The sequence below is a fragment of the Labeo rohita genome, chromosome 23, assembly GCF_022985175.1.
Source record: "Labeo rohita strain BAU-BD-2019 chromosome 23, IGBB_LRoh.1.0, whole genome shotgun sequence".
NCBI lineage: Eukaryota > Metazoa > Chordata > Actinopteri > Cypriniformes > Cyprinidae > Labeo > Labeo rohita.
Genome location: NC_066891.1, coordinates 26,848,416 through 26,869,543, shown reverse-complemented (window position 1 = coordinate 26,869,543; position 21,128 = coordinate 26,848,416). Strand labels below are relative to the sequence as shown.

Here is a 21,128-nt window from a genome sequence, read left to right as displayed (position 1 = left end):
AACTTTATAATGTCAAAAAAAAAAAACCAACAATGACAATTATTATTATTATTAAAAATGCATATTTTTTTATATATATTTTATATATTTATATATTTATTTATTTATATTTACTCTGATAATATTTAAACTGATCCCAGAGGCTGTCTGTGTGAGCAGCCAGTGAGGTACCAGCAGCAGCAGCAGCTGTATTAGCGCAGAGGAGGCGCGTCCCCTTTAATTTGCCCACGCTGTATAGCGGTAAGGAGTGGTGGTGAGCAGCAGCAGCAGCAGTAGCAGCAGCACAGCTCACCGTAGTCTCTTTGTATGCGCAGCAGTGCCCAGCTGCAGCCCAAACCGCTCGCTCTCGCACAATAATTATGAGTAAAAGACGAAAAGTTGGACTTTGACATGAAAAGGCTCGCTCGCGCCGCGCCACTCCCTAAAATGAACGAGGAGAGTACAAGTAAGCGCACGAGGAATCCCTGTGCATATTTGGATGGATATTTTGCATCTTGAAAACAACTCGGGAAGGTTGACTTTTCATTTTGATCTTTTAAATGCATGCTTTGATGCATCAATGCCTTGAGTGAACCGAAATGCGTGAATGCCTTTAGCACAGTAATGCATGGGCATGCTTTGATCATCCACCTAGCGAGAGGAACCTATTGCTGAAGCATGTCACTGCAGACACCTAGCGCTTGCTTGAAGGGGTTAAAACACTGATCACAGCCGGTGTGATGTGTTTTTCATGGGTGCATGAGCCTGGAATCTGAATATGTGTCCTGTAATCGAACAAAACTCGTTTTTGGGCAATTGGATAACACCTTAAAAAAGAGGGACGCTGTCTTTGCGCAACGGAAAAACCCCAAGCAAACAGCAAAATTATGACCGGGAACATCTGAAACGTGATGCTCTATGGATTTTTGCCCGTAAGATGAGCACGTTTGCTCAACAACAAGATGTTGCCACTCCTCAGAGCATCATTTCGGCCAGCAAACTCGAGCGGCCACACGTATTCAGGCAATTCTCCTCAGTCTCTTGTGTTAAATGTTACTATCTTGTGTAATGTGAGCATGTTTGAGGCGACGCCCAACGCAAACAGCTCCCCTGTTTCTTTGCAGATCTCTGAATTGAGTCGAGACAACACTGTGAGGACACAGGGGGCGTCAGATTTTGCTGACCTTAGCATCTTTGGACCGTTTCAATGGGAAGCGCTTTGCAAATAACGCCTTAAGGGAGTCCCCTTCGCTTTGCCTCCGTTCGTTTCTGTGAGACACGCCGCTGTATGTCTCCCGTTTGTCCTGAAGGCGCATACACGGCTGGATTTATTCGAGTCCGGCGCAGCAGATCTGGCGCAGCGGGCGGGAGGAAGACCAGGATCATTGCAGTACCTGTAATGAATGGCTGCTGAAAGACACCACTGACCCTGGCAACGAGACGTTTTATTAGTCCTGCCGGTGTCATGTAAACACAATCATTTAGCAAATGATTTCTCTGGCGCTTTGGGGACTCTCGATGCTTGCAGGTAAGCTTGCGTAACCGATTCTTTGCTTATTGCAGTCTGTGGATGCTGAGATGACTGACTTCTTGGAAGCTTCAAGTTGTTTTTTATTTGAATAACACGTGAATAGGTTTAATTAGTCACACTGCATGATTCATATGTTTGTGGTTTAGATTAACACCCCCGGCTTAAAAGAAGCCTAAGCTGGTTCGCTGGTCTTAGCTGGTCTCTTAGCCTGCTGGATGGTTTTAGAGTACTTTTCAGCTGCTCAGACTGAGTAACCGGCCGGCCTGACGGCTAAACCTTCTAAGCAACAGCTTAGACAGGCTGGGAGACGGACTTAAAACTGTTAAAACCAGCCTAGCAAACTGTGTTAGGCTGGTTTAAGCAGCAGGGACGTTGGTTGTGGTTAGAAGCAAAAGAATATTCCAATACTGATCAGAATTTGTTTATACATTAAGTTGATATTATCCACAAAATCGATAACCGATATTCTGGTTTCAGCATATGTGACCCTGGACCACAAAACCAGTCGCATGGATATATTTGTGGCAATAGCCAACAATACATTGAATGGGTCAAAATTATTATTTTTTTTCTTTTATTGCAAAAATCATTAGGATATTAAGTAAAGTTTATGTTCCATGAAGATATTTTGTACCATAAATATATCAGAACTTAATTTTTGATTAGTAGTATCCATTGCTAAGAACTTCATTTGGACAACTTTAAAGGCGATTTTCTCGATATTTTGATTTTTTTGCACCATCAGATTCCAGATTTTCAAATAGTTGTATTTCGGTCCTGTCCTAACAAACCATACATCAATGGAAATCATATTTCAATTTCAAAAAACTGATCCTTATGACTGGTTTTGTGGTCCAGTGTCACATATGCCAAATTATCCAAATTAGAATTTTGGATCATGTAATCAACACCTGAAATCCACCATAATTTAACATTCATTTATATACGCATATGTAATTCTACACAATTTCAGATATACACATTTGTAAAAGTCATGCTAATGAAGAAACTCATTTATTGAGTAATGTGGCTATGTGATTCCCTTAATTCATTATATTAAAAATAAATCAGTCTAATATCACCTAAATATATTGCAATAGCATCTGCAGTATTTCCAGAAAACAATACAGCAATACTGCAATTACTGCACAGTGTGCAAATGTCTTAAATAGTAAACACTGTACAGACCTTAATTGAAAAATTATGTGCATGTAAATATGGTTACTGAATGATATGTATGCTTTTTTACCTATTGATGGGGAACTAAAGTAGACAGTGTTGCATTTCTTCATCTTTTCTGTCTCAAGTAGTCTTGCTGTCTTGGCGAAATGCATTTGGGGAGGTTTTGGAATATCCAATTATGATTTAAGTGCACTCAGGCTGTTATTAGATTTACAGTGCATAATTGAATCCTAAGAGGAATGATACAGTCTTGCCATGGCAAGTATTGATCTACTTGGCAGATAAAAGCAAATACAATGTGTAAAGTGGTCAGGCTGACTTCTCCATATGATTGATCGATGTTTTTAGATGCCCTGGTTTTCTAGAGCCATATTTTCTGTGTATTTCCTTCACAGCAATGCTTTGGGTTCTTGTGCGGTGCTTTGAAGTCTGTTCACTTACATTTTAGATTTGATGGTGTTTGAGTAACTTGCTATATTAGTTCAAACACAAAATGAGTACTTTGTGCACTGCGTTGCATATTCACCAAGCACATTGCATTCTTGCAGTGAGCATGTTGAATAGAATGCATGTTGGCCTAAGTAATCTCTTTTTCTGCTTTATATTTCTTTCAGTGATTCCTGGGTTCTAATGCAAGAGGGAGGTGATAACGAGTGAAAGGAAGCCCCAAATTTCCCTGCTTCTTCCCCACAAATTTTAGAGGGAACATCGTCACATCCTGACCACAAGCTGCAGGTTGCATTCGTTCACAGCATGACTGTTGCCACAGGCGACCCAGTCGATGAAGCCGCAGCTCTCCCGGGTCAGCCACAGGACACGTACGACCCGGAACCAGACCATGAGTGCTGCGAAAGGGTGGTCATTAACATCTCCGGCCTGCGCTTTGAGACGCAGCTCAAAACTCTGTCTCAGTTCCCAGAGACATTGCTCGGGGACCCCAAAAAGAGAATGCGCTATTTTGACCCTCTGAGGAACGAGTACTTTTTTGACAGGAACCGCCCAAGTTTTGATGCCATTCTCTATTACTACCAGTCAGGTGGCAGGTTGCGTAGGCCTGTCAATGTGACATTGGATATCTTTTCTGAGGAGATACGTTTTTACGAGCTCGGGGAAGAAGCCATTGAGATGTTCAGGGAGGATGAAGGATTTATTAAGGAAGAGGAAAAACTCCTGCCAGAAAATGAGTTTCAGAGGCAGGTGTGGCTACTCTTCGAGTACCCTGAAAGTTCGGGGCCTGCCCGGATTATCGCCATCATTTCCGTCATGGTCATCCTCATATCTATAGTCAGTTTTTGCCTGGAGACACTTCCGGTTTTTCGCAGCGAGGACAACACGGGAGGGTCCGTGTCCAGCTCCAACTCGACAAATAGCGATGCCTCCACCTACTTTACTGACCCTTTCTTCATCCTGGAGACCCTTTGCATTATATGGTTCTCCTTTGAGTTCCTGGTGCGGTTCTTTGCGTGTCCCAGCAAAGCTGGCTTCTTTGTCAATATAATGAACATCATTGATATCGTGGCTATAATACCTTACTTTATCACCTTGGGCACAGAGCTAGCAGAGAAGCCAGAGGATGGCCAGCAAGGGCAGCAAGCCATGTCGCTTGCCATTCTGAGGGTCATCAGATTAGTACGAGTCTTCAGGATCTTCAAACTGTCCCGGCACTCGAAAGGGCTCCAGATTCTCGGGCAAACGCTCAAGGCCAGCATGAGGGAGCTCGGGCTGCTCATCTTCTTTCTCTTCATCGGAGTCATCCTCTTTTCGAGTGCCGTCTACTTCGCAGAGGCGGACGAGGCGGACTCGCAGTTTATAAGCATCCCCGATGCCTTCTGGTGGGCCGTGGTCTCAATGACGACAGTAGGGTACGGTGACATGGTTCCGACTACCATCGGAGGCAAAATCGTGGGTTCCCTGTGCGCTATCGCTGGTGTGCTGACCATCGCCTTGCCCGTGCCTGTCATAGTCTCAAACTTCAACTACTTCTACCATCGAGAGACAGAGGGCGAGGAACAGGCCCAGTACCTTAATGTGACCAGCGTCCCCAAGATAGACTCCTCAGAGGACCTGAAAAAGAGCCGCAGCGGGTCAACCATGAGCAAGTCTGACTACATGGAAATCCAAGAAGCTGTGAACAACAGCAACGAGGACTTTCGAGAGGAGAACATCAAGACCGGCAACTGCACCCTAACCAACACTAACTATGTTAACATCACCAAAATGCTTACAGATGTATAACCGCTTTGAACTGCCTTGACGAAGAAGGTGGGATAAAGTAGGGGAGCGCCAACCCCAGTTTTGAAGGCTTCAGATGCCTCGTGCAAGACGGGGGAACTGAAATGGGTCCGTTTGAGCGAAGGATCAGTACGGAAGACCTGTCCATCATTCCATCCCCATTCCCTGTCGCAAGTTCTGGAAAACTTGATTGGTGGGGGACGTTGTTTTGCATCCTTGTGTTCAGTGTCTGCATGGAGTTTGTCTTTTCTGTGTGACTGTTCTAGTAGTCGTTCTGCTTGCAACAGTAGCCAAATCGTAGCCTAACCAATAGATACAAGCGTAGCATAGAGGGACCAATTCCTGACTCCCATTCCCCCATTCACTGCCAACCTGAGGACCCCTTGAGTCTATTTGTACCTGGGAAGCACAACAATTTTGTCACTCCAAATTGATTAGTGGCTTGGAGGAGTTAACATATATTCGTGAAGAATCACCATGGAGGATGTATTTCTCGGTGAATGCACAAACGCTGCCTGTCCTGCCAGCCGCAACAGCGTACCATGCGCGGTACCTAAAATGTTACATTCCATCTTGTGACGGTGAAATACATGCATGACCAGTCTCGGGGGCCCGGAAAGCCGATTAAACTGCCCCCTTTCCCTCTTTTGCTGCCAGCGCTCTAGGATCTCAGTGTGTCCCGTGTTAGAGTAAACAGACCTGAAAGTGGAACGGAGATTGTTTTGAAGTCGCCCATTTTTCCATCGTCGTCATTCCACTATACTGCATGAGCAGCAGCCCTCCATTGCATCATTTCCTCCCGTCACCTACTTTTCCCAGCATTGCAAACTTCCAAGCATTCCATGTGTATGACAAATGTCTTTTGTAACGAACATCTACCCCTGCAAGCGCCTGATGAGGGGTTGCAGGAGTGTAGATATTTTACTGTGACATTGCAGCCAACAACAGCAAAACACTATCTCACCAAGTCAGGTCACCAAAGATGAAGTTCACTGCCGCTCTTTATTGCATTTTTATGTTCTTTTTACATTTTAGTGCCATTTCATGGTGCATCCTGCTCATAATATGATGCTGGAGAATTTGGATAAAACTTGTATGCTTCCTTGAATAGCTTTTGTAAGAGATAGGAAATATTCTACTACTTTTGTGGTGCATGTCTGGTACACATTCCTCGTAGCATGCATGTAGGAAGAATGATACTTACAAAACTAGAAATAAGTATTCATATCTTTATCAATATAAATATTTTTCTCTGTGAGATTAACGGTACGTGCAATATTATAAATGCTTGTTTTGTTTTGTTTATAAGGTTGCAAGATTTTGCGAATAGTTTACTATGTTAGTAGGCTAATACATTAGTTATAGTGTAATAGCCCACTTTCAGGGTCGAATACCATCAAGGTTGTTCATTTCTTAGTTTAGTTTAATTAAGCGAGGGAGAGTGAGATGCACCAAACTAAAACGAGCATTTCAAAGCACCACATTTGGATATGGGGGAGATCTAACTTCTCAGTCTCAATCCCTGATTCAATAACAAGGGATTCTGGTGATTTTATCCCATTAAATGTTGGTACACTTGACATGTCTAGTCTGTAGCTTATCCTCATAACTAAAGATGGTTTCTCTAGCATTGTCTGTTGATGTTAAAGACCTCATGAAATCAAAACCTTTCCATCCGGAGGCCACTGAAATGCTAGCACTCTATATGATTTATAAGAAGCATATAAAGATATATTTCAGATGTTCAGCCTTTGAAAATGAAATAAAATACTGATGACATTTTCTGTTTTTTTTTTTTTAAATTGGCAGATTAAATGCTCTCTATAATGAGAAAGTCTCGTTTGACAACTAGTTTGGCTGGTTAGTGTCAATAGTTAGCCCATGCTGGTAGATAATGTAACTACACCATGCTTATGCAAAGGTACATCTCCATTAAAATGTAGCCATGTGTACTTATGAAATCATATTTTTTTAAGAAACAAATAAATCACAAAAAAATATCTTATTGATTTTATTTATTTATTTATTTTGTAAATATGTATTTATTTTTGAGTGCTTTCTTCTCTTCAGTCTTTAGTCATGGCATTGTTTTTGTAAAACCATTTCATGAGGTCTTTAAAGTGTGAAATAATAGCAGAAAACCTTTTGTTTTGAAATCCAAGTGGTTCAGGACCTATGCAATTTACAGCTGAGACGTAGAAAAGCTCTATGGTAACTAAACAGTACATACCCTACCACCCAAGTTTAGACACGTTCAACTGCCCGAGGTTTTTCTCAGAATTACATTCACTCCACTGCCAAAATACTTGGCAGATCTCCCTGCCACTATGTTTGCTGTTACGCTGGCCGAATGAGATGTAGGCCTCTGGCCATCGAGGCCATGCAAATTCTCTCCGAAAACTTCGAAGGCCTCTCAGTGAGGCAATACTGCCATATCCAAGAACGTGGTGTGCCATTCACTCCACCCTTTCCAAATGCAAGACTTCCTAACCTAATAACACTTTGACTTCCCCTGCCCAGAGCTTCAACGAGCAAGGACTGGGGTTTGAACATATGCTAAGCCATGCTACCTGCTTTCACTAGTTTTAAGGAAATGTTTAGAGAAAGCAGAGAAGTGTCTCACAGATTTGAAAAAGTGAGCGACATATTGCAGCCATTACGTTTACGTTCAGCCTTAATTGACAGGACATGTTTGTTGGTCTCTAGAAAAGACATGAATTGTGTCAAGAATGTGATAAGTCACTTAAAGTAATCATGAAACTGTTCACAACCCATTTTACTTGTATAATGAGGAAAAAAATGTATGAAATGTACGAAAAGGACATGAAAGAGGGATTTGAAAGTGAAAGTAAAAAAAATCGCGTTGACTTATTTGTAGTAGTTTAAGGCGTTTATTCACACATAAAATTATTTTGCATCCATTCCTTCATTGTTTTTTCAAAGAAAAGCATTTTAGAATCACAATGGATTGTTTGTCCTCCTCTCACCGATCGCATTCTGTTGTAATGACTGTATATCCTAACATATGCCACTCTGAGGATGCTTATCAATCGCCTCAGGAAAACAGACTTTCTCAGTGTTTTTTTTTTTTTTTCTTTTCCGAGTGTGTTGTTGAATGCATGCAGAAGCCCTTTTATATTGGATGTCCATGCAAAGGATGTAAGGTATGCAGTAATTGAACAAGCCCTTTTACACTGCCAGGGCTACAAATCGTCTTTGAGACGAAGGAATTCTTAATAAGATGTCGGAATTTTAGTAAGCGTTTAATAGCAAACTGATGCTCTCAAAGTATCATATTTATTAGCATCTCCATAGCTGCCTCGTTCTGTCTAAAATTGCGAATATATTGTTTTTAAATATATTCACTACGACAGTCGGTCTGTACATTTGTAATACTCTAGAAATTTCGAATACTTTTAACGCCTATATATATACGAACACAGCTTTGTGACGATACTTTCAAAAAAACGCTGCTTTCATTGTTGTCTTAACACAAGCTATAGCTTTATAAAACACCTCCGCCATGTAACGCAGTTTCTTAATATTTGACGAATTCACCGCTGCAATTATATCCTTTAATCCTTATCCAAATCTAGATGTATTGTAGTATTAGTATACTTCATATACGTTAAGCACAAACACTGAGAGAAAAAAAGAAGAACCTCTAAATGTAATTGTCATAGAAGCTTTGCCTATTGATTACTGCGGTATATAAATGTATCAGCAATCAAACCAAGCCTTTATATCTAATCAATATTCAACTGAATGTCATTGCAGGCTTTACTGTTCACACTCAGGCATGATTTATCGATTAAAAAAAAACAAACAAAAAAAACATAAGCCCTCATTTGCTATAAACATGTACATGCAATATGGAAATACAGTGTATATATAAATAAGGACGGGTGGACGAATGAACAAACAGATAGATGAACAGACCAAGATTGAGAGGAGCGGATGTGATGCAGAAAACGATCATAACGGAGGTGTTTCGGCGTTGATGGAGGTGGGAGCTATGTGCTAGCTTCTCATCTTGTTTTGAAGTGAAAGGCCTTGTTCACACTGTGCATTAATCCGATTTGTTTTCCAAATCCATTTTTGGACTGACGTCTTTGCTGCAATTTTGACTGGATCTGTTTGTTAAAACATACCTTGTTTTTCCGTAAGAGTGGGTGCGGCAATTTATTAATTTATGGGTCTGGGCTTCCGGTCTCATCTGCATCAAGCTAGTTTTAGCTGTTAAAAAATAACAGCTGGTTTTGTAGCTTGAAATCGCAAATAGGTGTATCTTACCATGTTATTTTAATGTATTATCTTAATTATGAACACACTGGTTTGTAGTGCAAACATTTTTTACCTTTTACTGCAAGTTGTTATTCTTCTCATTCCCTTTAGCGGCTAATGAACCAGAAGTCTCGCTTAAAGGCTTACTTGCGCGTTAAAAGAATAAAGTGTATAGCATCACTCATTATTTTATCCATCTTTTCATTAATTTATTGTGTAGCATATAGTGAATTCTCCATAGTTCACATTTTGCCTGTGATATTATAAATAGCTTACATGCTGCACCCTGAATTATGAAAAAAAAACATAGCTTTGAAATCCAATCTATTCATGCCCTTGTGAAAAAAAAGTGTTTAATTGTATTAAATGTGCACCAAATGTGTATATTTTTACAAGACTACACTTGCAGAGGTAATATCTGAACCTGTAGATATGATTAATATTACTGATGTATGCACTCACAGAAATAAATAGTAATATCAATTAAATAAAAGCAAGTGTTCTTAAAGAAAGTACAGTATCATGATTGTGTTTCTTAACACAGTTTTAATGTGCACTTTGTAATAATATCAAATTAAATACAATTTGAAAATGAAATGAAAATACATTTTAAATAATTGTTTTAATTGTTGTGTTAAAGTGCACTTTTTTGATTTCTTGACTAATATACTAAAGCTCACGGAAAGTATTTGATTATAATTTGAACTGTAGTATGTTATGTGATATTTATGTAAAGTTAATATATTTTAAATATACTAAATTTTCATTGTTATCATTACAAATGTAATTACAAATATATTTAAATAAACAACATACAACAAATAATTTCAATAGTAAACTTTAACCATATTTTAAAGTTGACAGATTTATAAACTTATTATTGCTGGGCAATGATTAATCACGATTAATCGCATCCAAAATAAAAGTTGTGTGTGTACTGTGTATATTTATTGTGTGTGTGTGTGTATATATATATATATATATATAAATATATATATATATATAAATATATTATTTAAAATATGTTATGTTTATATATTAAGTATATTTATATATAATATAGATTATATGAATATAAATATATTATTATTATTTTATTTTGGATGCGATTAATTGTGATTAATCATTGCGCAGCATTGGAAATTATATGTAAAAATGTACTTAAGTACTTAAGGGTAAAAAAAAAAAAAGTTTTATTTAATTGTAAATAATGTGCAATTCAGTTTGCATTTGAGTATTTTTTTAAATATTATTTCCATACCAAGTACTTGTCAAAAGTCTCTAAAGTGTCGTTCTTTTTACACAAGGTTACTAAAACACAGTACACATTTGCAAAAAAAACAAAAAAAAAAAAACAGATTTTAATCAAGATGACCGGTGAATGTGATTTGGATCTATTTTGATCTGTTACATGCTGAAAAATCGAATTTTTGCTGCCTGTGTGAACAAGGCCTTATGAATGGCAAACCTTTGACTGCTTGTAAAGGCGTATGTTATGTTTCTGTGTAGTAGCACACCTCTCTCCACCGTCTGTGGAGATACTCTTGATGTCAGCGGGGTGTCGGATAATGAACTGTGCACATCAGCGGATGAGCTGAGGTATTAGGTGTTGGTCTGCATGTGTCTATGTGTATATGTGACATTGTCCCCATATTGTCATCCAGGAGGCCTGATCTTTCATTTCTTGTACAGACCTTTTGTTTTCTAGGATAAAGAAAAAAAAAACTTTAAAAAACTGAGCACAATAATATAAGAGAAGAACCAAGAGACGGAGGACTCGATACATTCTCTGGATGTGATACATGTCATGCACTTTACAAGGACCACTGGACGCTAATGCTAAACCTAAAAGACAATCTTGGAAAGAGAACAAGAGATGCATCTTTTCCTTCCAAAAGATTCTAACTGTAAAGAGATCTATCAATAATGATTATGAGGATGAGTATATTATAAATCATGATAAGCTTACAATGACTCGTGATTATTTCTGTGTCTCTTTAAGTTTGGGATGATGGTGATGTTGGGTGATTCATTCATGAAACTGTTAGTGGATACGGGTGGATTCATTGGTTTTAAACTTCTCTAATTGTCTTTTTTATTTTATTAATATTTTATTTTATTTTATATTTAATTATTTATTTTTTTCATATGCTCAGTACTTTTTTTAAAGTATAATTTTAAATATATATTTCTAATTTGATGTTGGTTTTAAGCTCCTCTTACCTAATTGCCATCTTTTATTTATTTTTTTTTTATTTAATTTTATTTATTTAATTTTAATTTAATCTTTCACATGCTTAGTGTCATGTATTAGATTATTTAAAAATCATTTAAAATATATTTTAATTTAATGTTGGTTTTAAGCTTCTCTTACCTAATTGCCATGTTTTATTTAATTTTATTTTTTAATTTAATTTTATTAATTTAATTTTAATTTAATTTAAATTTTAATTTAATTTTTATTTTATTTTATTTATCTTTTTTTATCTTATTTTATTATTTTTCACATGCTCAATGTCACAAATTAGATTTTTTTTTAAACAATTTTAAATATATTTTAATTTGATGTTCATTTTAACCTTCTCTTGCCTAATTGCCAAATTATTTTATTTTATTTTATTTTATTTTTTATTTTTCACATGCTCAATGTCAAATTTTTTAGGTGTAATTTAATGTATATATTTTTTTATTTGATGTTGGTTTTAACCTTCTCTTATGTAATTGCCATTTTTTTATTTTATATTATTTTATTTTATTTTATTTTTCTATTTTTCACATGCTCAATGTCACAAAATTGATGTTTAAAAAAGATATGAGATATATATATATATATACATTTAGCTTTTTTAAACAATGACAATGACCTAAAATTAGTGAATGTTTTTCCCCCAAAATTCTAACTTCCAGGTTTCTATATATATATATATATATATATATATGCATTAATCAATATTTCCAGGTTTCTATATATGCATTTTTTTTTTCTTTTTATTAGAAAGATTTGAAATTGTGTCTGAAGTAGAAGTAATACATGTTTTTGAGAGTTTGCAGATGGTTGCTAAGACAGTTTTAAAAAAGCCAGTGCTCTCTTTGCTGTACACAAGGCCACTGTACATCTGAATGCTAGCGAGCAGAAAGATCCATCCAAATGCATTGTGTTGTGCTCCTAAGTGAAGCAAAATGCACTCTGTGTTGCACCGAGAAAGCAAAGTCATCTATTTATAATCCACTCCTTATGGGGCGATGGATAACCTGTAGGAGAGCAAACATTTCCAGCTTCCCGCGACAGGTGAAGATCTCACCTTCCACCGGCCCGTCTCACCCATCTGTTCTAGCTCAGCTGAGCTGGTCCAAACCTGCCCAACACCATTACCACCCCACTGTCACCGCCATAGGTGCTCATTTCTGCTGCAGACGCCTCTGTTCTCTTATTGTTTGTAAAGAGGGCCGACAGACTGTCTGAGATGAGATGGCGTGCAGTAGATAAGAGTCCTGATGGCTATTGATCCAAAAATGCCATCTGAGGGAGAATCTCAGCACTCTCTTTCAGAGCCAAATTTAAAATGCAGCACCATATTTTAGCTGCAAACCGTATGCTAATAGCACAAGCTAATTTACCACTGGTTGTCCCATAGAGACGCATTCACTGACTGACCCCGACTGCTGTTCCACCCCTGTTCGGTAACTACTTGCGCTTGGCCAGTGAAAGTAGGACAGGGAAGTGCTGGGAACAGTCCGCTGGGATCTGCAGCCTTACAGCTAGATGGATGTACAGCGGCACGCAGGGAAGCAGAGTCTGTGAGAGCAGGTAGTTTCCTAACATCTTGCTAATAGCAATTCATCATCTTCTGTTCCTCATTAGCTGAGCAAAGAAAGCGGCTAGAACCCTACAGAAGGGAGGAGTGAGGTCACTGTATGTGTAAGAGATGATTTGATCATAATTAATGACAGTTAGAGATGTTGCTGTTAAGTAAAACTGGAACCTTTAAAAGATTTTTTTATTAACTGAAATAAAGCATTAAATATTTAATGATTTTAAATGAAAAAAAAAAACATAAAAAAATTAGAAATGTGAAATAAGTTGAAGTACTAAAATAACTAAAACTGAAACAAACCTTTAAAATAAAGCTCACTAGATAATAATATCAAAATATACTAAATAACCGATTACAATTTGTAATATATGTCCCTGGGCCTCATAAGGGTCAATTTTGTGAAATTGAGATTTATACATCATCTGAAAGCTGAATAAATAAGCTTTTCACTGATGTATGGTTTATTAGGATAGGACAATATTTGTACAATTATACAACTATTTGAATATCTGTCATCTTAGGGTACACTGTAAAAAACTAAAAATTTGTTGAGTCAGCTTAAAATAATTTGTTACCCTGCTGCCTTAAAATTTTAAGTTCAGTCAACTAAAATAAGTTTAGTCAACCTGAAATGTTAAGTTGTACTAAGTGAATGTTGAATCAACTCAAACATCTAAGTTGTCACTTAGTACAACTTAACATTTCAAGTTGAATAAACTTTTTTTGAGTTGACTGAATTTTAAGGCAGCCGAGTAACAAATTATTTTAATTTGACTCAACAAACTGTTTTTTACAGTGTGTAAAAACATCAGTATTAAGTAAATCACCTTTAAAGTAGCAATGCATATTACTAATTATTAAAAAATTAAGTTTTGATATATTTACGGTAGGAAATTCACAAAATATCTTCATGAAACATGATCTTTACTTAATATCCTAATCATTTTTGGCATAAAAGAAAAATTGGTAATTTCACCACTTGAGAGCTTAAGTACTTTTCACTTGTACCTCTTTTCATTTTAATTTTTCACACTAGCACCACTTATGTTAATGATATGTAATTTAAGTTATTAGTTGAAAATATGTAAAAGGTTGTATGCAGAACTGTTTTTAGGCATGGGGTGCTAATGAGCCCTATTCTTTCAACAGTGATGTAGAGTGCAAATATATATATATATATATATATAAATATGCCATTGAAGTCAAAAGTTTACATACACCTTGCAGAATCTGCAAAATGCTAATTTTACCTAAATAAGAGGGATCATACAAAATGCATGTCATTTTTTATTTAGTACTGACCTGAATAAGACATTTCACATAAAAGACATTTACATATAGTCCACAAGAGAAAATAATAGTTGAATTTATAAAAATGACCCTGTTCAAAAGTTTACATACACTTGATTCTTAATACTGTGTGCTTAATTCTTTGCTTTTTCAGCATTTTGTGTATTTGAACCCTCTCCAACAATGACTGTATTATTTTGAGATCCATCTTTTCACACTGAGGACAACTGAGCAGGGGAGGGTGAAAACTCAAAACTCTTATTTTGGTAAAATAATTAACATTTCGGAGATTCTACAAGGTGTATTTAAACTTTTGACCTCAACTGTCAAAAGTATATATATATATATATATATGCCTTTTTTGTTAATACATTACAAGATTTATATCCAGCATCATAAATTCAGTTAAATATTCATGAAACATGCTTCTAAATAAAGGCCAGGAATATATATACTGTATATATAGCACAATAGTCAGGTTTTTGAAACTAAAATTTAAAGGGATAGTTCACAAACAATGAAAATTATGTCATGATTTACTCACCCTCAAGCCATCTTAGGTGTATATGACTTTCCTCTTTCAGATTAATACAATTAGAGTTATATTAAAAAAAAATCCTGGCTCTTCCAAGCTTTATAATGGTAGTGAATGGCTGTTGAGATTTTGAAGTCCAATAAAGTGCATCCATCTATCATAAAAAGTACTCCACACAGCTCTGGGGGTTTAATAAAGGCCTTCTGAAGGGAATCGATGCCTTTGTGTAAGAGAAATATCCATATTTAAAACTTCATAAACTGTAATCTCTAGCTTCCACCAAGTGTCATGCGCAAAAGAGTGGCATTCCAGAGGTGTAGGTGTAGAGTAAGCTCTGGTGAATACACAAACACATCAATTCACTTCAGAAGGCCTTTATTGCTGTGTGAAGTACTTTTTATGATGAATGGATATACTTTTTGGACTTTACAATCTGAACACCCATTCACTGCCATTATAAAGCTCGGAAGAGTCAGGACATTTTTTAATATAACTGATTGTATTCATCTGAAAGAAGAAAGTCATATAGGATAGCTTGATGGTGAGTAAATCACTCAGTTGCACTCTGTTGTTTTAAATATCCAAATTACCATCATGTTGATTGGTTGAGTGCTGACCCAGTAAGGTACATTATAAGAGGCACTGCTAGATATATTACTGCCATTCAAACTATTTTGTAAGAAAAAACTTCATCTTGCCTACAATGACAAGTCAGTCAGTGGCCACCACTAGCGCCCTCTTAAATAAAACAGGTGCATGACACCCCTCTACAGTGCTGTGAACACTGCTGTGGTCATCCAGAAAATCTGTCTGTCTGCATGCTGTCTTGGTCATGGCTCCACATTAGAGGACCTGCAGCTCTGGAGACAGAAAACCTGCATGAAACCTTAAGTGATGAGATATCACAGACCCTAATGCAGGGTTATTCTGAGTCTGGTGAGGAAGTGCAGAGACCACAGTGGATCAGTATAGCTTTGGGTCGATGGTAATTGATGAAGGCTCTGGCCTTACTCCCTTTTCACCTCCAGCACAGCAGAAGAGTAAATGATAGTTCAGACAAACTACTCTTCATTTCTGTCTATGACCTAAAGCTATAGAACAAAATACATATTTTAGCTGAACATAGAAATACAATGTATTAAATTAACATCAGTTGTATATATACAATTTTTCACATAGCTTCTCATTTTTGTTTATAGTTTGCAGTTTTGGAGTTAAAGCCAAAATGTAACTTTGCTGTATCTATAAATGTAAGCTATTTTTAATTTTAGTTTTCCAGATACAGGATCAGACATATGAAAAGAGCAGCATAATATTTCCTGGCCTTTATTTAGAAGCATGTTTCATTAATATTTAACTGAATTTATAATGCTGGACATAAATCTTGTCATGCATTTACGGAATATATATATATTCGTGAGTTCCCTGTTTGTCCTAAACAGTTAATCTGCCTGATGTTCTTCAGAAAAAATCCTCCAGGTCCTGCAGATTCGTCAGTTTTCCAGCATTTTTTGCATCTTTGAACCCTTTCCATCAGTGCCTGTATGATTTTGAGATCCATCTTTTCTCACTGAGGACAACTGAGGGACTCAAACACAACTATCAAAAAAGGTTCAAATGCTCACTGATGCTCCAGAAGGAAACACAATGCATTAAGAGCCAGGGGGTGAAAACTTTTGGAATTTGAAGATCAAGGTAAATTGTACTTTATTTGTCTTCCAGGAAACATGCAAGTATCTTCTGCTGCTTCCGAAGGGCAGTACCTAATGGGGAAAAAAAATTATATTTCAACAAAAAAATCTTCATCCTGTTCAAAAGTTTTCACCCCCCGGCTCTTAATGCATCGTGTTTCCTTCTGGAGCATCAGCGAATGTTTGAACCTTCTGTAATATTTGCATATGAGTCCCTCAGTTGTCCTCAGTGGGAAAAGATGGATCTCAAAATCAAACAGTCATTGTTGGAAAGGGTTCAAATATGCAACAGATGCTGGAAAACTGAAGAATCTGCAGGACCTGGAGGATTTTTCTGAAGAACAGTGCTCAGTGCAACTGTTTAGAACAAACAAGGGATTCATAAACTATCACAAAATCAAAAAAAACAGTCATAGATCATCCTTTTTTTTTTTTTTTTTTTTTTTTGTCCTGTGGACTATATGTAAACATATTTTATGTAAAATATCTTACTCAGGACTTATATAATTGTATATATATTTTTAATTCAGTGTTGGTTTTAATTGCAATATTTTATTTTATTTATTTATTTATAAATAAATCATGTATATAGAGTTATATAGATTATATCGATTTTCATAAATAATTGTGTATTTAAAATATATTTTTATATGTAATAATATATCATTTTTGTCTGACCAATTGAAAATGGGAGGCATGTTTTTTCCCCTTATATTCCCCCTGTTTTTTAAAGAAAATGTTTTGACTGATTGCTACACCAGTATTGCAAATTTGTTTTGTTTTTTTGTTTTTTTTTTAAGAAATTCCATTTCTGCCACTGAAATAAAAAATAAATAAATAATTGTTTTTTTAAAATGTAATTGACTTTTTATCTCACAATTCAGACTTTTATTTCTTGCTACTGTGAGTCTACATCTCGCAGTTCTGACTTTTTTCTTGCAATTCTGTGTTAATCTTTAAAATTAAGAAGTAAGAATTGAGAGATATAAACTTGCAGTTGCAAGTTACAAGGTCAGAATTGCGAGTTTATATAACATAGTCTTTTTTTTTTTTTTTATTATTATAACTTGCAACTGCAACTTTATATCCCACAATTCTTGAAAAAAAAAAAATCAGCATTGTATATCATGAAATTTAGAGAAAAGTCATTGTTTTTCATTTTTCATTTCAGTGGTAAAAACAAGCTGCCATACTTTTCTCAAATATACTGTGATTCCATGATGAACAGAAATGATTAAAGAACAACATTTAGTTGAAATATGAATCTTTTGTAAAATAAAATGTAATTACTGTCACTTTTGATCAATTAATCATCCTTGAAAGAAAGTATTAATTTAATTAAATCTCACTGACACCCAACATTTGAAAGGTAAGAATCCTTTTACAAAGAAAACTTTAATGAAACACAAGTTTGGAGAGAAATAGCACACAGCAGAACAAAGTAAAGAGTGCTTCAGCCAAAGTGGAAATTGCTAGAATAAAATAGTCATTGACTGCTAATGGTCACTCAGCACAACATCATCCACTTCAGCTCTAATATGCATCTGAGAGCTCAGCGAGGAGAGAAATGCAGAACACACCTCTTAATGGATCGTATTAGACTTGATGGATTGTGTTGCTCCATTGTGAAAGAATGGATGAGTCTGCATTGAGAAGATAGGCACACTATCAATATCCTTTCAGACAAACACTGGGGCTGAGAAAGGTGTAGAGGAGGAGTATGAGTCATTTTAGAAATATATACAATGTCATACAGGTTTGTTTGCTTAAGTTGTGTGCCTTTCCATCTTTTTTATCGCTATACACAGAAAAACTGGCAAGGACAGGAAGAATAAGAGAGAAAAATACAGAGCAAGTCATCAAGTATGCTGCTGTAAAATATTCATGGGCTAGGATATTTTAAGACCCCTCCTGTCTGCTGGGATGAGATGAGAATACATGAAATGACTTAGTGCCGTCATATTCTCTGTCATACACTGTAAATCAAGACCTCCTCCTCCTGAAATGAGCCAGATCAAACATTTGTTGTGAATTTCTGTGTTTATTCTGTTTAAACTCCACTGATGCTGAGTGACATTTAAGCAGGCCTCAACTTCTGCAACCAGTAGCCCAGAATATTCAATACAACAATACTGCTGTGCATTTTCATCTTTTAAGGTTACATTAATGCAGACAATAAAAACACGGATGCACTGGCCATTTAAAATAGTGTTATCTGTTCCACGTTTCTCATTGTGTTCTCTTACAATATTTAAAAAGAAGAATATTTGGCAACACTTTACTTGAATCATTATCCACCCTATTCTTTAACTTGGAAGTAAGCCTATGTGCAAGACTTCCTGTTTATTATCTGCTATATGGAAAAATAGAGAAGAACAACAATGTGCAGTTAACAGTAAAACTGTTTGCGCTACAAACCATGTGTGTTCACAATTAAAATAATACATTAATATGGTAAGACACACCAATCAGCAATATCAAGCAGCAAAACGAGCTGTTTCGTACAGCTAAAAATAGCTGAAATTTACAGCCTGTTTTTAATGTAGGGGAGAGCGGGGACGAAAGTAATGCGGGACAAAAGTAACAAAGCTATTTTCTTAGAGCCCTGACTACATTTGCTTTTCAAGTTATGACAGCACATTCAGCACGCCACCCTTGACAGAGCTGAGAACTATCACGTGATTGTGTTATCGTTTCCCGCAGTTAGGTCCAGTTTTTCAGTATAATAGTAAATCGGGTTTAAATGTCAGGAGTTCTTGTCGGGACACTTGTTACTTTTGCCCCCCTACAGTGACAACAAGTGTTTCTTTTGTCCCGCTGCATGCTAATGTGGTGACTTTCTGTGTCTTGCATCATTTATATAACATGTTTAGGTCATATTATATCAAAAGAATATGCCAAGAGTGAGGGTCAGAAAGACAGAAATAGGTCTGCTTCAGTCAGATGTTCATGAGAGTGCGTTTCTGGACATAGGCCTATCAGTCAGGAGCATCAGTCTCAGGGCAGCTGCTACATCGCATTTACCTTAGTCATATTTAGGTTTTAGCCATATTTAGCTTTTCCATCTCCACCTATGAATCTGCAGTGTTTCCAGGTGTTTTTATGCACATTTTGAATTTATGCATACAAACAACTGGATGGAAACATGAGCAAGCCTAATGTTATGTTGAGAATTTATATTATGCTGATTTAATTAAATTTTCATATTGTTCATTCTGTTAAAATGTTTTATAAAAATAAATTGAATAAATAAATATTTTAAACAATTCAAGTTTGTACACTCAGGTTTTGAAAGATTTGATGAAACTTAAATTTAAAATAAAAAAGGAATATTTTTTTGCAAAGATAAAGGACAAATATGTTTGCAGTTACATATTAACAAGATCATAGTCATGTATATTTAATAAAAAAAAGAGTAATACAAAAAATCTAGCTTGTATTGTTGTGTTGCTTTCGTCCCAACCAACGGGGATGAAAGTAACAATGTGCAACTTGTGTTCAAAGTGAAAATATACTGAAGTCTTTCTACATTTGTACAAAATACCACCTGGTATTGATAGACCACACTTCTGAGTTACAGGCCACAGCAAAATATATCTCTGTCTACAACTTTATCTTTTTAAATTATGTTTTTCTGAAAAATGGTACTTTCGTCCAAGCTCTCCCCTACTGTGGGGCTAAAGTCGCCCTGGAGTAAAAGTCACCTTTGATTTTATTTTCCTTTAAACCACTAGATGGCAGAAAAATGTAGCGTAGCACTTTCCAAAACATCCGCTTTTCAAGATACACGTGCAAATTTGGCGGATTCTTGGCGCGATCCCGGGCAGCTTGCTTGGTCTAACATTTGTTGTTGCTAAAAATTTTGTAGATTAAAGTAGCAAATGAGAATCGCTAAAAGTGTTTAAATATATCTTGAGACAAAGGTCTACTTAATGATTTTCTGTTTAGTTTAAGATAATTAAAGAAAAAATGTTTTAAAAGTATGGTATTTGAGGTAAAAAAAAAAACCTGCTGTTGGGGCTAAAAGACACAATAATTAACATAATAATTAATGGCTGACTTTTCCATTTGTTGACATGACATTGTTAGATTCAGATGGTAAATATGATATATTATGTTGGGTGTTCATCGTAGAAATAATCACCATGTTTAGAATTAAACCATATTTAAAAACATGATATTAATCATATCATATAATAAAATATAATTTGTTGTTGCAACTGTAAATCTATATTTACTATAGGATCTGCTTTAATGCTTCCAGAGTCTTTACATTTTAAAATGATTTTGTTTCTGTATTTTAAAATGTATGTTTTATATTAACATATTTTAATGACAGTATATTTATTGAACAATCATGCATCAAAATAAGCAGAAAATAGTACAAACTTTGCTAAAGTGATTGTTAAACAAGAATATAAATTAGACGTTATAAAATATATATATATATATATTTTTTTTTTTTTGCAATCATACACTTTGGGCGCAGTGAAGAGCACATTCTTTTCTTAGCCCCGTGCTCCAGATTCTGACACGGCCCATGAAAAACAGTCAAGAGCCGGTCTAAGCCTCCTCCCACCAGTCTAACA

General features: G+C 36.0%; 1 protein-coding gene across 2 annotated transcripts; it reads left to right on the top strand.

The window, feature by feature from the left end:
• The first annotated feature begins 246 nt into the window (after positions 1–246).
• Positions 247–10,201, top strand: kcna2b (potassium voltage-gated channel, shaker-related subfamily, member 2b). 2 transcript variants are annotated; one of them, XM_051096480.1, is made up of 3 exons: positions 247–445; positions 1,104–1,507; positions 3,307–10,201. In XM_051096480.1, exon 3 carries the CDS (start codon positions 3,446–3,448, stop codon positions 4,925–4,927), a length of 1,482 nt encoding a protein of 493 aa, XP_050952437.1. In that variant the 5' UTR covers positions 247–445; positions 1,104–1,507; positions 3,307–3,445; the 3' UTR covers positions 4,928–10,201. The 2 variants fall into 2 exon arrangements, with proteins under 2 accessions (XP_050952437.1, XP_050952436.1); XM_051096479.1 differs by having other exon boundaries at positions 247–513.
• The last annotated feature ends 10,927 nt before the right edge of the window (positions 10,202–21,128 follow it).

Excerpts from the sequence above, each read along its gene's own strand:
- kcna2b (XM_051096480.1), top strand. The coding sequence starts at position 3,446 with ATGACTGTTGCCACAGGCGACCCAGTCGATGAAGCCGCAGCTCTCCCG.